Source organism: Salvelinus sp. IW2-2015, linkage group LG28 (genome assembly GCF_002910315.2).
Source record: "Salvelinus sp. IW2-2015 linkage group LG28, ASM291031v2, whole genome shotgun sequence".
Lineage (NCBI taxonomy): Eukaryota > Metazoa > Chordata > Actinopteri > Salmoniformes > Salmonidae > Salvelinus > Salvelinus sp. IW2-2015.
The window spans coordinates 32,641,010-32,658,726 of NC_036868.1; the positions used below are offsets into that span (position 1 = coordinate 32,641,010).

Consider the following 17,717-nt stretch of genomic DNA (forward strand, 5'->3'; position numbering starts at 1 on the left):
GACCTGTAAGCCCGCAAGCCAAGACAACGCAGGAGTGGCTTCAGGACAAGTCTCTGAATGTCCTTGAGTCCAGCCAGAGCTGGACTTGAACCCAATCGAACATCTCTGGAGAGACCTGAAAATATTGTGCAGCAACGCCTCCCCATCCAACCTTTTCTTATGTTAACCTTTATTTAACTAGGCAAGGCAGTTAAGAACAAATTCTTATTTTCAATGACAGCCTAGGAACAGTGGGTTAACTGCCTTGTTCAGGGGCAGAACAACAGATTTTTAACCATGTCAGCTCTGGGATTCGTTCTTGCAACCTTTCGGTTACTAGTCCAACGCTCTAACGCTCTAACCACTAGGCTACCTGCCGCCCCAACCTGACAGAGCTTGAGAGGATCTGCAGAGAAGAAAGGAATGAACTCCACATATACAGGCGTGCCTGTATTTGTAAATGTAATATGTAATATTTAAATGAATTATTTCCGTTTTGAATTTTTATAGATTTTTTATACATTTGCAAAAACCTGTTTTTGATTTGTCATTATGGGTATGTTTGTGTAGATTGATGAGGGAAAAAAGGCTATTTAATCAATTTTAGGATAAGCTGTTACGTAACAAAATAGCAAAAGTCAAGGGGTATGATACTTTCAGGCATACGTCACTACATCTGGGTGACTTTCGTACTTCCTAACAGACAGGGGAAAGGACAGGAGAGATGGAATATGACAGCAGAGCTCAGGCTAGTAGCACAGTGTAGTAACGACAAAAAATATCTTTGCACTCTCTGTGCCCGTGTCATCTTAGTTGAAACTGGAAGATACAGCATAACCACCTTAGTCAGGTTTTCTATCAGTGTAAAGTCACTGTACAGTCGTAGGCTACTGTAAACCTATCATCAGTGTTAAAGTCACTGTACAGTCGTAGACTACTGTAAACCTATCATCAGTGTAAAGTCACTGTACAGTCGTAGACTACTGTAAACCTATCATCAGTGTAAAGTCACTGTACAGTCGTAGGCTACTGTAACCTATCATCAGTGTAAAGTCACTGTACAGTTAGGCTACTGTAAACCTATCATCAGTTGTAAAGTCACTGTACAGTTGTAGGCTACTGTAACCTATCATCAGTGTAAAGGATCAAAGTACAGAGAGATCCTTGCATGAAAACCTGCTCCAAGACGCTCAGGACCCAGACTGGGGCAAAGGTTAAACCTTCCAACGGGACAACGACCCTAAGCGCACAGCCAAGACAACGCAGGAGTGGCTTTCAGGACAAGTCTCTGAATGTCCTTGAGTCCAGCCAGAGCCTGGACTTGAACCAATCGAACATCTCTGGAGAGACCTGAAAATAGTTGTGCAGCAACGCTCCCCATCCAACCTTTTTTTATTTACCTTTATTTAACTAGGCAACAAATGCAGTTAAGAACAAATTCTTATTTTCAATGACAGCCTAGGAACAGTGGGTTAACTGGCTTTGTTCAGGGCCAGAACAACAGATTTTTACCATGTCAGCTCTGGGATTCGTTCTTGCAACCTTTCGGTTACTAGTCCAACGCCTCTAACGCTCTAACCACTAGGCTACCCTGCCGCCCCAACCTGACAGAGCTTGAGAGATCTGCAGAGAGAAAGGAATGAACTCCACATATACAGGCGTGCCTGTATTTGTAAATGTAAATGTAATATTTAAATGAATTATTTCCGTTTTGAATTTTTTAATAGATTTTACTGTAAACCTATCATCAGTGTAAAGTCACTGTACAGTTGTAGGCTACTGTACACCTATCATCAGTGTAAAGTCACTGTACAGTCGTAGGTTACTGTAAACCTAATCATCAGTGTAAAGTCACTGTACAGTCGTTTGCTACTGTAAACCTATCATCAGTGTAAAGTCACTGTACAGTCGTAGGCTACTGTAAACCTATCATCAGTGTAAAGTCACTGGTACAGTCGTTTGCTACTGTAAACCTATCATCAGTGTAAAGTCACTGTTACAGTCGTAGGCTACTGTTAAACCTATCATCAGTGTAAAGTCACTGTACAGTCGTAGGCTACTGTAAACTCATCATCAGTGTAAAGTCACTGGACAGTCTTTGCTACTGTAAAAACCTATCATCAGTGTAAAGTCACTGTACAGTCATAGGCTACTGTACACCTATCATCAGTGTAAAGTCACTGTACAGGTGTAGGCTACTGTACACCTATCATCAGTGTAAAGTCACTGTACAGTTGTAGGCTACTTACACCTATCATCAGTGTAAAGTCACTGTACAGTTGTAGGCTACTGTAAACCTATCATCAGTGTAAAGTCACTGTACAGTTGTAGGCTACTGTTAAACCTATCTTCAGTGTAAAGTCACTGTACAGGTGTAGGCTACTGTAAACCTATCATCAGCGCGGAACTCCGAACACCCAACTGCCAAAACTAACCAATCAACTGTTATTATTTTAAACAGGGATCGAACACCCTCCTCCCTGAGCCTTAACAACACACACGCCCGTACGCACACATACCACCCTCACACACACACACACAGACCTCTCCCTCTCAGATTTCCTCCCAGCATGCCCCTCTATTTGTGGGTAAATCATCACCCTGGGTCTTTGGGAGAGGGAGAGGTCTGATGCAGGTGTCATTCGTCTGTGGCACCAAATGCATTTCCAGCCCGCTGGTTCAGGGGGATGCCTTGATGAGGTGACACACGGAGACACAGGCATCAATCTCTCTAGCCCACGTCTGAGGAGTAAACAGCATCAAGTGGAGAGGCTTTTGTTTAAACATGACCTGAGTGAAGGAGGACTCTAGGAAGATCTGGTGACAGGTCAGCTGTCAAGACAATTACATTTGCTATCACCACCTTTCTTGGGTGGTTTCTTTGGTGGTCCTCGGTAGCTCGGCTGGTAATGCATGGTGCTTGCACCAGGATATTGGGTTCGATTCCCTGGACCATCTGTACGCAAAATGTTTGCACGTTTGACTGTAATTCGCTTTTGATAAAAGCGGCTGCTATATAGCMGATGTTATATTATTTAACATCAATTTGTCATTTGATCATTGACATGAAATGTGGAAGTATTCGGGTGAACTTGAAGAGATAACAGACTATGAGCTGGTAAACAAAGCCTTGATAACATCCGAGATTACAACAAAAAGGTTAGGTCTTGTTTTATTTCGATCTATCTAACTATGGAAGACAGCTATAGTCTCTCTCTATATATTGTATTGTCTGAATGAACACGTACATTTCCTGTAAATCTCTGGCTGCCCGGGCTGGCTGAGGCTGGCTGAGGCTGGCTGAGGCTGGCTGAGGCTGGCTGAGGCTGGCTGAGGCTGAATCACCACAGCAAATCAAAGAAAGAATAGGTGTTGCGCAACCATAATCAACCCTCATCAATCCAACATAGACCTCAGATATACTGACACATATTTGCAATCAACTTTTCACAGCCAGTGATTGCAATTGCAGGTTTGTTTTTGGTGCAGGAACAATGACCTGGAACTGAAGAGCTTGATTGGCCCATGATAGCTCAATGAGGGCTGAGTGAGTGAGTGAGTGAGTGGGGAGGAAAAGTGCGGCTGATTTGGGGAGTGAAGAAGGACCTTTTACCTTCGGTGTCTGGCGTATTTGCCACTGACATGTCCACTTCCATCACATCCTGGTGTAGGGCAGCTATAGACACAGAAGGAAGAGACATAGGAGTCAACACAMTGCGTGGCACGACAGGCATGTACAAACCCCCCACGGACACAACACCCATTCCCTCACACACAGATAGGACTCARCACATGTGTGCATGACATAACACACAATCCAGGGCGATGCACTGGACCAGAGCAGCTCTGTATTATTCACGTAGTGAGAACCCACAGCCAGCAGCCTTCAGGCCAGGCGGTGACTCACTTCACTGCATATTTCATAGCAGCCCGTCCGCCTCGGGCTTCTTTTAGACAGCTGTGGCTGCCAAAGGTAAAGTGCCCCTCTGAAGGAACATTGTACTGAACGTCTTTTGGAACACCTATAGGAACCAGAAGTTTCCATTGGCCGGTTCAGCCGCGGCCCGCTCTCACTACCATCCCATCCGATAGATTACATCCATCTGTGGTGTACATTGTCCGTATTAGGAGTTTGCCTGACAACTGACGACTTCCGAATATGGACGCCGTATTGGCGGATTGCCGTCACGCATCAACCACAGTGAAAGGAGCGTGACTGGGCTAGGTAGAACAGAACAGCAGCTTTCTCTCCCCAAGGTGAGCAGACTCATAAATGAGTCTGTGAGCGGCAGGAGTGTTCATCGACCGCTAATATTGGCATTATTGACGTCTGCAGCCCTGGCCCTGAACATGGATCGATCGACTGATGAAAAACCTATTTGAGGGAAAAGTGTGTATGTGTGTTCATGCATTTGTCTGTGGATGTGTGTGCATGCTTGTGAGTGTACTGATGCTTGGTGTGTGTGTGTGTGTGTGTGTGTGTGTGTGTGTGTGTGTGTGTGTTGTGTGTGTGTGTGTGTGTGTGTGGTGTGTGTGTGTGTGGATGTGTGTGTGTGTGTGTGTGTGTGTGTGCGCTTTCTCCCTTCAGCCAGGGAACTGGCGGGGAGAGATTAGGGATTAGGGGGTCTACACTGAGAAATGCCATCAAGAGGGAGAAGGCTATTTAGCAATATAGACTGTTCAGGCCACTGGCCAGACAGAAAACACTATTACGATTACAAAGTGTATTATAACGCTTGTTTTCCCCCAATATAACATTGGTTTACTCTACAGTGGCAATGAACATTTCTAGGCAAATAATCAATCGTTTAGAATCTGTTCAGTGACGGCATCGAAGTAATTATTAACTAAACACTTGATCCTTGTCCAAATTGTACAGCCGAGGAAATGATGAGAGCGAGACTGCAAMGACACAGTCAGCAGTGGCTGTTTGTTATACAACATCGGACCTCAAGTCAATGTGGCTGCGATGTGAATGTGGCGTCCACATTGGGATATATAACCGTTGACCACTCAGCGTGTCGGTAAAGCCTGGTCCCAGATCGGTTCGTGCTCTTGCCAACTCCATTGCTGTCATTGTCAAGCCAAACACATGGCAGGACAAGTCAATAAGGAATTGGCAAGAGGGCAGAAACAGACTGTAGCGCACAGGAATGAGAGAGGCACCAACCTGAATAACTCCTGTGCTGCCGTCTCCACCGGAACTAGAGAGAGAGATTGACAAATCAGATGCAGTTAGATGCACTGTCTTAGCCTATATACAACATACATAACAATAGCAGTAAATTATGGCAAATTAGGWCAAACAAAAACTACAGGATCCATCATGCAGTTCTCCTAATTGGAATATGGCATTGAGCCCTTTCAGTACAGTCCGACAGCGTATCAGATTCATTTCACACGGAGTATATACAGTCACTTTGACTTGATGTCCCCTCTTGATGTCCCCAAATATGAGCCCAGGTGGCTGACAGGGAGGGAGGGGGCAGAGTGGGGGGTTGGGGGTGGGGTTGACAATAGCTAACGCTCCAGGCCGTTTAGAGTGACAGACACACTGTACTGTTAGCGTAGCGTACCTCGAACCCCTTTGGAACGCGTCCGATGGCGCTTCTCAACCGCGTCCACCTCCATCTGGTTTAGAGAAAGGGTTAGTAAGCGGGCCATTCGTTTTGATTCTGTTTCTCTGATGATAAGGCACGGGCTGTATACAGCAACACRTACACCGTAATGCAGATGGTACTTCTAGGTACAGAACTTCTGTTGAGTTATTTCATAGAGCTGAATAGAGTTTCTCTGCGCAGTTGAGAATAACCTACAAAATCAATCTTCTGAGTGTTTCCCAACGACAAGCAGCAAATACAACCGAGTCAAGCATCTACAGTACTTCCACCGTGTTACCTGGTATCAGCTGGGTTGGGTGGGGCAACACCTTGGTTCAAAAGCACGCCTCCGCCTCCTCAGAGTGCAAATGGTTGGGCTTTCTCAACAGCGGCACTTCAAAACTCCCCCTCCGAAGTCATGATCTGCAAAGACAATGAAAGAACAAGAATATCACACACACTTCACGGTATGAAAACCGATCGCATTAGCGGTGGTAAGCAGACAGAGGGTCAAGATTAGCGGTTGGCGTCGTTCTGTTGTCTTGGTTGGTTGTCATCACTCTTTAGTTCACTTTAGTTCTCTACAAGTTATTGTATCCTTATGCCAAGACCGTGATGATACGAGAGTTAGCGAAGCCGTGAYGTAGCCACTGTTACGGTACCAAACTAACCTGGTTGATTCCAATCTGTGAACAAGACTTATGAACGGCAGCATCCTCATTCTAACCTCTTTGGCTCCAGTCCATTGTTTTGACTAAGTCCCATGATGCACAGCAGGAGGCAAATATGTTCCAAAACAAAGGTAAACAACTTATTGCATCCACCAAGCAACCAGAGCGTTTTTATAGTATCTTGCGGTTTGTCTCTGTTTCTTTCTTTCTGTTTGTTACCGAGCTGAGAAAGTCTGAATGTCCACAAATATCCTTGGCTGGTATTACTTTTCACCACAGTGTGGACTTGCCTGTCAGCTTGATTCTGAATGGCTGAATGGAGAAACGCAGCAGCAAATGGAGTCTCTCTCTCTCTCTCTCTCTCGCGCTCTCTCTCTCTGTCTCGCACTCTCTCCCCTATCGAGTGTTCAGGTCTCTCACCTTGGCTCATCTGTCTGCAACCTTGCATGAAGATCTCACACTCAACCTGAAATCCTGTTAGGAGGTGGGCTGTGAACGGGTGCGTGTGTGTGTGTGTTTGTGTGTATTTTTGTKTGCGTTTGTGTGTATGTTCACCCACACGCGTGTGTCTCTACGTCTGTGTGTAGGCCAACAGCACAAGAGTGTGAGCGCGATACACTGCCTGTGTGTACGGAACACTGACTGCTGCACCTCCGACACAGAACGGCACAAATTCCCTTCAGCTCATTCCTGTTCARAATTGAATGCTTTCTATCACTTTTCCACTGAGACATCCCTAGCTCCGAGCTCTCACCTCAACCTCACTTTGGAGAATGAAAGCACACAGGCTCCAACTGTCCKATAGGAATCAACTCTGGTAGTATAGGCTGAGAGAGGAGAGGAAGCTCTGCTTAGTATTCCATCCCGGYCCTCTGTCTCTCTCATATCACATGATGCAGTGCTCCCTGCATAAGTGGGACCAATGGGGGCCCGGGGGTTCCGGTCTGGAAGCACGCTTTCGACTAAACCTACAGCGTTGCTCCGATGCTGGAGTTTAACTCACGTCCGGCCAAGAAAAAAACCCTCCAATAGAAAGCCCCATGATTCCTAATAAGACTCTTTAGTCGTCAGCTTTGTGCRCAAAACACCCATTGAAATATTCAAATATTTGCAACCGAGGACGATTTTTGGGGGGGTTTCATCACTTCACAACCGGAGATGTTAACATTTTATATTCACTCAATGTCTGCCATGTTTTTTTTTACGGATGACGTGATGACGTCGTCGCTGCACGTGCTGCTCCCTGTGCTCGATTGGTGCTAGTGTGCATGTGAAGCTGGGCCGTATACACCGGATGTAACCCGGATGTAGGCGGCCCATGAGTCGGTGTAGGCGAAGCGTGAGTTGATCACCTTGGAGACAATGGTCGGACACCTTGGACGCARTCTGTAGTTCTTTTATACCTCAAWGAGTGRGACRTACACATCTCTAGTCCCGGACTAGAACTTGCATACACAACATGAACAGAAGCTCACACACACACGGACACGCATGCACGCGTGCACATACACACACGCGTGCATTTAAGAACATGAGCACACACACGCTCGCAAGCGTTAACACACATACAGACACAAAGATGCGCACGCATGCTCACACAGACACACACACACACACACGCACACACACACACACACACACGCACAAGCATTCTGGGCTCTAGGTATTGCACAGTGCTGTTTGCTTTGAAGAGAAGGCAGGCTACAGTTTGAGAGAGGCCATGTTTGCTGTCTGAAAATAGTTCCCAAACGCTGGCAGACAGAAGTAACACTCGCATAGATCTGTTTATACTGAACCAGATAGGCTTTCACATTTCAATAAAGAGAGGAGATTCTCTGGGTGTTTCTCAGTCTTTTTCAAGCAAATAGAACAGAACTCTTCCTTGAACAACTTCCATTGCAGAGAGCGTATCTCTCCTGGCTTCTCTCCTTTCTTCTATCCCTTTCCTCCGTCTTTATTTTCTCCACTCAACTCTCTCTCCTCTTTCCCTCTTTCCAGTATCTCTTGTTGCTCTTGTGTCTCCTCTCTTTGAGTCTCTCTCTCTCTCTCTCTTCTCCTCTTCTCTCTCTCTCTCTCTCTCTCTCTCTCTCTCTCTCTCTCTCTCTCTCTCTTCTCTCTCTCTCTCTCTCTCTCTCTCTCTCTCTCTCTCTCTCTCTCTCTCGTCCTCTCCTCTCTCTCTCTCTCTCTCTCTCCTCTCTCTCTCTCTCTCTCTCTCTCTTCTCTCTCTCTCTCTCTCTCTCTCTCTCTCTCTCGCCAGAGTCCACTCCAGCTGATCAATGACCCGTCCCAGACAGCGGTGATGTCAGAATCCATTCATCTAAGTGCCACCATAGCTGCATGAGTTTGGGATGAGCTTCTCCTCTCCTCCTCCCCTCTTCCTTCCTTCCTGCCTGTCAGTCCTGGGGGCTGGGTGTGTGCGGGTGTTTGATTGGAGGAGGGGGGGTGTTGGAGCCAAAAGCAGTGGATCCGTTCTGCTTCCCTCCAGAAGCTATGCTGTATGACTATGCCGCCCCAAGTCGTGTGGTACTGTAGATTGCAGGAATCTTCTTGTGTGACTCATTGGGGTTTGATATTGTAGCTTCAAGTCTTAGCCGTCACGCTCAGGTTATTACSATATTCTGCTAGGGTACTTAACGAACTAATGATTTGGCTATGGAAATGCATTGCCCGAAGGCGTGTGGAGCATCCTGTTTAAAACACTACCCAACATTTTTGTAATGTAAAAAAATCCACCCGTTTGTTGTGGTGTCAATGGAAGGAGTCGCTCTCTCTCCTTGGGCGGTCCTTCGGTGTCACCACTTCAGAACATCTACCTGGAGCCCTGGACTATCTGATGATTGTCTCACGATACTCAGTCACTCATGTACTGTACCGAGTCATCTCTTCTCGRCTTGCATAGAGCACCTTTTGTGATGCTCAACACAGTATATGTTCTCGCAGTCAGCATAAAAGACAGAGGTTTCATTGAATGGCCATTAATATTCCACAGGGGTAGTCTCCAGAGGGGAACAGGGTGGGGGACAGGTGTCGTCCCCTATGGACTCCTCCAGGCTTTGGTCGGTTCCTCCCTTCAATCATGAAGAGGAAGGAGAGTACTCTAATTGCCTCTGTACGGGTGTGTGTACTGTGTGTGAGAGCAGGGTGTGTGTACTGTGTGTGAGAGCAGGGTGGGTGTCTGGGTGTGTGTGTCTGGTGTGGAGAGCCATGGAGATATGCATTTGAATGCCTCCTAATGATCCTCGACAACTGTCTAGTATACACCAGAGAATGCTTCATGATTCACTGTGTGTGTGTGTGTGTGTGTGTGCGTGCGTGTGTGTGTGTGAGGGAGGGAGGGTGTTTGCTGGGAAATAGCTGTTGGGCAGGCGGTAGCCACTGGGCTGAATCGAACCCGTTGCCAGCGCCAGGCTCTACCAAATGAGCTACATCAGCCCAGATAGGGTGAGATTGTGGAATGTATCACTTCAATCACAGCCAGCTCACTCCAGATCCATTGCCGTATTAGACGTTTGTYCAGGTCCCCGGGATTTCGGTAGACGCCTTTGGGCACAGGGGCTGGAACCGGTTCAGAGAACAGAATCAATCCGTTATTTTAAAAGCATGGGAACTAGTTAATAACGTGTTTAAGTCCCACGAGGAAAACTGCAGCAAAACTGCATCTACCATTGTGGATGAGGATAGAGGAAGGGCTTTAAACCAGTTTTAGGTGTGAAATCCTACCTCTTGGTCACTCCAGAGACACGCTCACGCACGCACGCACGCACACACATACACAAACACACACTTAGAGAAGGGCACTATCTACTGTGTCCTGCGGAGAAGCCCCGTCTCTTAATTATCATGCGCCAGGACTGAGGTTCAACATCTTCACATTCAGACAAGAACAAGAGGCTAGATCATGACATTTCTGCAATGACTGACAGAGTCATTTACAGATTCCTTCCCCCTCATGGGTGGAAGAAACTCTGTGTTTGATCAAAAACACTAGAATGTAGGCTACAGACTGTACCAAAACCAAAGATACACTGTACCAAACCAAAGATACACTGTACCAAATCAAGGCAATTGCGTGATACGATCATGCACCATGGACGTACATGTAATGAATTACAGTGACATTGATAGGTGCTTGTTTTAGTAACACATTAAGCCTAATGAGCGGGCTGAGAGAGGCTGTTTTGCTGACTCATAGAGCCTGAAGCCTACGCTGGACTCAAATAGAGGAGCTTCCATCCATCTCCTTCTATCTGCTTCTACCATTACTGCCTGTTTCGTCTGTTTAGTCCACTGTGAAATAATCCCAATGCTGTGTGTCTGAGGTGTGTGTGTGTGTGTGTGTGTGTGTACGTTTGTATGCGCGTGTGAGTGTGTTATAATGTTATAAATAATACCTCTCTCCCACACTATGACTCACGCTTTGAGCCGGCTTTGTGGAGGCTCCAAAGCAGTGTCTGGAAATAAACCCTGGAGCCAACTAATAATTATCTTTACGCTCCGTCGCGGTGTGTGTGTTGTGATGTTCGTGTTGTGTCTTGTCTGTGTCTGTGTTGTCTGTGTGGTGTGTGTGTGTGTTGTGTGTGTTGTTGCATGTTTGCTTGTGTGTGTGTGTGATGTGTGTGTGTGTGTGTGTGTGTGGTGTGTGCAGTGTGTGTGTGGTGTGTGTGTGTGTGTGGTGTGTGTGTGTTGTCAACTATTTCTATATCTCATCGCCGCAATGAGATAAGGATTGATAGATTTCTTGGCAAAGTCTCAGGGCAAGCTTGTCTTTGATTCTGATTTGATCAGAGAGTAAATGTCACAGGCACAAGTATAAATAGATGAGAGGTAAAGGACAGCAACCCAAAATGAAAGTCATTGACCCTAGAACCCTAGATGCCATTGTGCCAAAAACCTACTCGTGGTAATTAGGGAAAGGGCTTATGTAAGTTGAATTATAGTATGTAATTTGGTGTGGGCGCAGTTTTCGTGTTGATTCCGTGGAATGGGTTATACTAGAAACAACGAATGAGAGTGCTAGTGAGAAAAGCAATACACAGCAACGCCTCGTCCACGCGCGAACCATGTATTAGTTCTGCGGCATGTTGGCATCCAAAGGCGGGAGGGTTATTCGATCCGGAGGTCTCTATGGTGGTTTAATGATAGCGTCTGGAAGGAATGGCTCAATACTGTTTACTCAGGCCTTTCCTTGGCAACCGCAAGAGCACCAATGATAAAGGACACTTTTTATTAGCGAAATTCACATAATCACAAGGATAGGCAAATGCCTGCCGCGAGGCGAAATGAAAAAAAATCTGCTTTGTGTGTTGTGTGTGTTGTGTTGTGTGTTGTGTGTGGGTGTTGTGTGTGGTGTTGTGTGTGTGTGTGTGTGTGTTGTGTGTGTGTGGTGTGTGTGTGTGTTGTTGGTGTGTGTGTGTGTGTTGTGTGTGTGTGTGTGTGTGTGTGGAGGGGGGGGGGGGGGGGGGTTTATTGTGTGTAACTACTTTTCACAGGGCATTATGCTTTATGAGATTAGTAACCCTATCAATATTAGGGCTTGAGTTGATATGCACATCTCTTAGTAGTGAACTCGTCAAAAGCTTGCACACATTCTGATTTGGGTACCAGTTGAACGCAGCTATTATACGGTGACCGATAGGGGTTATGATTTTACGAGTATTTTCTCTGTCTATGTGACAGTGTGTGGCTCAGATGTCAGACAAGCCTTGGTATGCTGGGTAATGGCCTGGTTCTCAGGGTTTGGATCCAGTCGTGCTCATAGATGTAGTGGCTTCTGGTTCACTGCTGCAAGTTCATTCCACTGATAGTCTCAATGACTAGTACTGTGTTTTGATTTGATCCCAAAATGAATGATGGAAGCATGGGAATAATAGGTGTGAACCACAATAGGACTGGAAGGGAAGAGATGGCTTCTTGATGTTAAATATTAAGGATTAACCTTCACCTTAAGCTCTGGTTGGCGTCTCCCCCTACAGCCTTGCTGCAGTATCGCAAAGCACAATAGGAAGGTTCGAGAGAAGAGAGAGAAAGAGAAGGAGAGAGAGAGAGAGATGACAGAGAGAGAGAGAGAGAGAGAAGAGTAGAGGAGAGAGAGAGAGAGGGAGGAGAGAGAGAGAGGAGAGGAGAGGAGAGAGAGAGAGGGGCTGTGGGGGAAGTAGAGAGATTGAGCGAGAGAGAGGAGAAGATGAGAGAGAGGAGAGGGGCATTGGGGAAGATAGAGCGGACAGTTCAACTAATTTCACAGTAGCAGGCATTGGGTATGGTTTTGGAGTAGAACTCACTGGTGGGTGTTATGAGATATTTCTTCTCATCAGAGTTAAAACAGGAATTTTATCTCAAGCTAAAATGTTCATGGTAACTTATATTGCTAAGCACCTAGCACTTCATGGGAAAGTTCTTTGTAAGAGAAAATAAAATCATCTGGGAGAATAGTCTCCTCTCATCTCAATCTGCTCTGTTATTCTACTTATTATCATGTGTCTATTGTTGATATAATTCCTGGGTCATGTCAATTGGTAAAATTATTCATGCCAAGAAAGATAGCTCAAATGTTTGAAACTTCTTCCGTGGCAACAAACAGATGGTAATAAAGTGTAGCTCTGTGTGTGTGTGTTGTGTATAGTGTGTCTGTTGTGTCTGCTGTTTCTGTCTGTCTGTCTGTGCTGTCTGTCTGGTCTGTACTGTCTCTCTGTACTGTCTGTCTGTTGTCTTGTCTGTTGTCGTTCGTGCTGTTTCTTGCCTGTTGTCTGTGTCTTCGGTCTGTCTGGTCTGTCTGTCCCTGTCTGTCTGTCTGTCTGTCTGTCTGTTGTCTGTCGTCCTATTAATACCCCTTATTCTGTATACATAATGAAAAGACAGAAAAGTTATCATAGATTCTGATGCTTGCGTCAGTTGTCATGACTACTTACGAGCTGCGATATCCAAACTGATTGGATGTACATGGGGAGTCTGGTTACATGGTGCAGTTAATGATACAAGTATTGGTTATATTGAGTAGGCAAGGCAATAGGCAGCATAAGCTGTGTTCCTTTAGGCAGGTCCTCACTGTTACGTCTGTCTACCCTCTGTGTTTATACAGCTCCCATTAGTATACAAATATTTATTATGACTAGTTGCTCGTGTTTATCAAATGGAGCTCCATTAGTATAAAATTATAGATAGGCTGTGTTTATCAATGGCCACTTCGCATTAGTATAAGATATTATAGATAGTGCTGTGTTTATCACGTTATCCGGTTGCCAGTCCCATTATAAAAATATTATAAGATATAGTGGCTGTTTTATCAATGCCAGCTCCATTAAGTAAGTAATATATAGATAGTGTCTGTGTTTATCATATGCCAGCTCCTTACTATACAAATTTATAATAGTGCTGTGTTTATCAATGCCACACCCTTACTATATAATATTATTAGATACGATGTGTTTATCATGCACTCCCATTAGTATAAAATCTTATTATGATTAGTGGGTTTATTCATGCAGCTCCTTAGTTCAATATTATAGATGGTGCTGTGTTTATCAACTGCCAGTGCCATTAGGGTATATAGAATCTATTAGATAGTGCTGTGTTTATATCGCAGCTCCCATTAGTATATAAATATTTAGATAGTGCTGTGTTTATAATGCTAAGCTCCCATTAGTAATATAAATATTATTAGATAGCGTGTTTTAGTCAATGCCAGCTCCCGATCAGTATACTAAATTTTAGATAGTGCTGGTGTTTATCAATGTCCAGCTCCCATTAGTAATCAATAATATTATAGTAGATGTGCTAGTGTTATCCCATGCAGCTCCATTAGTTATACAATATTATAGATATGTGTGTGTTTATCAAATGCCAGCTCCCATTAGTATACTACTTATAGATAAGTGCGTGTTTTCATGCCACTCCATTAGTATAAATATTATTAGATAGTGCTGTGTTGCCATGCAATGCCAGTCCGGTTATGTATAAATATTATTAATAGTGCTGTGTTCTATGCCAGCTCCATTAGTATACAGCAATATTATAGATAGTGCTGTGTTTATCAATGCAGCTCCCATTAGTATATATTAATATGCTGGCTTGTTCTCAGCTGCCCATTGTAATTTTTCGATAGGCTGTGTTTATCAATGCCAGCTCCCATTAGTATACAATATTATTAGATAGTGCTGTGTTTATCATCAGCTCCCGCTTAGTATAAATATTAGAATAGTGTGTGTTTATCAGCCAGCTCCATTAGTAATAATATTATTAGATAGTGTGTGTTTTTCAATGCAGCTCCCATTAGTATAAATATTATTAGATAGTGCTGTGTTTATCAATACCAGCTCCCATTAGTATAAAATATTATTAGATAGTGCTGTTTTATCAATGCCAGCTCCATTAGTATAAAATATTATTAGATAGTGCTGTGTTTATCAATGCCAGCTCCATTAGTATAAATATTTGATAGCGTGTGTTTATCAATGCCAGCTTCCATTGTATAAATATTATTAGATAGTGCTGTGTTTAATTGCTAGCATTAAAAAATTTTAGTCTGGTAATCCAGCTCCATTAGTAAAATACTTATTAGATAGTGCTGTTTTTACAATGCAGTGTATACAATATTTTAGATATGCGAGTTGTTCATGGAAGGAGTCATCACCAAGCGAGCAGGTCAAGGACAGCAGATGTGCACTCATACAGTCTGCAGGACTGCTAGTTGGTAAAGTGTTTTCCGTTTTGGTGATGGTATCTCTCAATATGCTTTATTGTTGTATCAATGAATTTTTATTGAGCTCGTCATCATCATATTTGCAACAACAACACGACAAAAACACAGCAAAACAAGCAGTAGCAGCAGCAGATAGAGTAGCAGGAGAAGTTAATACAAGTCTTATATTCACAAGTATACTTAAAGTATCGTGCTATGCTGTGTCACTAAAGTGTGTGTGATCAGGCTCATCACAGCACTTCTGTCCTCTCTTCTCTTGTGGTGTGTGTGTGTGTGTGTGTGTGTGTGTGTGTGTGTGTGTGTGTGTGTGTGTGTGTGTGTGTGTGTGTGTGTGTGTGTGTGTGTGTGTGTGTGTGTGTGTGTGTGTGTGTGTGTGTGTGTGTGTGTGTGTGTGTGTGTGTGTGTGTGTGTGTGTGTGTGTGTGTGTGTGTGTGTGTGTGTGAGCAGACAGGCCCAACAGAAGCCTCCACTGGCATGGAGACTGGCTAATAGCATGACACGATTCAGCAATCAGAGTGTCTGTCTGCATGTATACTGGGCTCAAGCCACATGCAACCCCACCAGATCCTATAGTTAGATTCACCAACAATGAAGGAGGAGTTAACCCACTGTCCACATCTGTCCAGACAGACAAGGCAGACAGACAGATCCTCATAAATCCAACTACAATAGCCATGGTAATACTGTTAATACAGTTGGTAATTAACACAATTTYGGGTTTTCATAGTGAGAATACATTCCATGAAGATGTTGCAACTTTGACCGAAAGGTTCTATAATGTTGATTAACTCGGCCTCATCCTCAACCATCATCTCCAACTTTGCCTCTGTCAACCATCCACGTGGAGAAACACTATTATTTCCCATTGGGAATGTTTTTTGCTTTAAAGCAGGCACACAGTACACAGCATTGCAATTCAGCAAAGGTCTGAATACCAAAGGGAATTGATCCTGTATTAAACATAGTCTTTCATTACCCTAGATAGCGGTTGCCTCTGAGTATTCAGGCTCCCTTCAGCACAAGGATGTTTTTTTTCTTCCCTTTTTAATGCAACTACATTGTAGGGGTTCATTCAGCACGGCTGGGCTAACTGGAACGGGGACAATCCACGGGTCAACGGATCTCGGAAGCCATCCCATAAGTTCTTCTCATGAATTCGTAAATGGCTCCTTCACATGCTACATGCAAAATGTAAGGGTTACCGTAGCAACTAACCCACCATTCAAGTCAAAGCTATCGCCGTGTGATTGACCGTTAAGTGAAAATGCTGGAGATGTACATGTATATTTCATCCTGTCTGCTCAAAACTGCAATTGAAGTATGCGTAACTTTGACCATGCTCAACAAAGAGAAGCCTACTAGATGTATCACTTATTCCAGTTTGTGTTCCACTCCTGGAATAGTATGATGAGCATTCAGATCAAATGTATATTTGTTTCAGATAGCACAATCATTTCTGATAACATATTAAGTTCTGTAAATAGCTTTTTAACACTCSCTTTTATGTAAGGTTTCTATACAATAGAGGTATCTCTCTTACAAAGGAGTATATGTCAGTTTTGCAACTATATATATATATATATATAAAAATAAGCTTTTAAAAAAGATTTTAATTGGACAATGAATGTATTTGTGGTCAATGATGGATAGACATTGCAGTTGTTTATTATAATATGTACTAGCTACAGTAAGTGTTAGCGCGGYTCATACTAGTAGTGTCCATTACTGAGGTAACTAGCCAAACATCATGAAGATAAACTTTAGTGGTAGCATCCCTACCTCAAGCCCTTGCAGAACTTTGTCGAAACAAAAACAAAACAACAAACAGCAACCGACACACTCATGCAGAGACACTGTTTGTATCGAGATTTGAATGAATCATCATTTTAATAGTAGCAACTGCTCCCTATACATGGCAAATACATATATTAGCCTTATGGACCACATCCATCTGTCCTAACTCACAGTAAGTGGCATTTTTCTCATTGCAAGGAAAGTAGCTCCACACCATAATCCCTTCAGAGATGAAGCATGTTGTCAACATTGTGTGCTGGAATGTTTACCACAGCCCTAGTCTCACTATTCACAGTCGACTAGCCTCTCTCTATGTTCATAACAGACAAAACTGAGATGACACAACCACGATATAGAACAGGAGCAAGCAAAGTGTAGAAAGAAACCTACTGAGATGGCGACGGTAAAAAGCTCTTAGCTTCCTCTCCCAGTTGTCTGAAAGTCAGTCTGCAACCAGTCTCCCTCTCGCTCTCTCTTTCTCTCACACACTTCGTTTTCGACACTGGCAATTTCTCTCTCTTCCCTTCCTTTCTTCTCTCTCTTTCTCTCACCTCCCTCTCTCTTCTGTACTTCCCTCCTTCCTTTCTTTCACTCTTTCTTTGTCACTGTCATCAGAATCAGGGGGTTCTGCTCATTCCTGTAGCACTTGAGAAATGGAGGGAGAGAAGTGAATGGAAGGGGAGCTGCAGCCACTTTAGAGAAAAACAAGGGAGGGAGGCAGAGGAGAGAGCGGTGGAGACACAGACAGGGAGGAGAGAAGGCGGGAGGGAGGAGGGAGGGGGAAACAGGCAGGGTCTGTATGTAGAATGTGTGAGGCGAGCAGGCGAGCAGGCGAGAGAGAGAGAGAGAGAGAGAGAGAGAGAGAGAGATAGAGAGACCCTTTTCGAACAAGGCACTGCAGCAGAACACAACCCAGAGAGGAAGGCGTCTGACTTACCCTCCCACCGGTCCCCAACCACCGTCGGCTCTCCAGGCAAC

General features: G+C 44.3%; 1 protein-coding gene across 1 annotated transcript in view; it reads right to left on the minus strand.

The window, feature by feature from the left end:
• The window catches only part of myt1la (myelin transcription factor 1-like, a), a 53,270-nt gene extending 35,817 nt beyond the window's left edge, over positions 1-17,453 (minus strand). Inside the window, exons 1-5 of the mRNA XM_023973918.3 lie at positions 17,130-17,453; positions 5,878-6,002; positions 5,556-5,610; positions 5,150-5,183; positions 3,593-3,655 (exon numbers count right to left, since the gene is read on the minus strand). Of these exons, the coding sequence (XP_023829686.1) occupies positions 3,593-3,655; positions 5,150-5,183; positions 5,556-5,610 (152 nt within the window). The 5' untranslated portion in view covers positions 5,878-6,002; positions 17,130-17,453. The remainder of the gene's footprint in view (positions 1-3,592; positions 3,656-5,149; positions 5,184-5,555; positions 5,611-5,877; positions 6,003-17,129) is intronic.
• Positions 17,454-17,717: the final 264 nt, after the last annotated feature.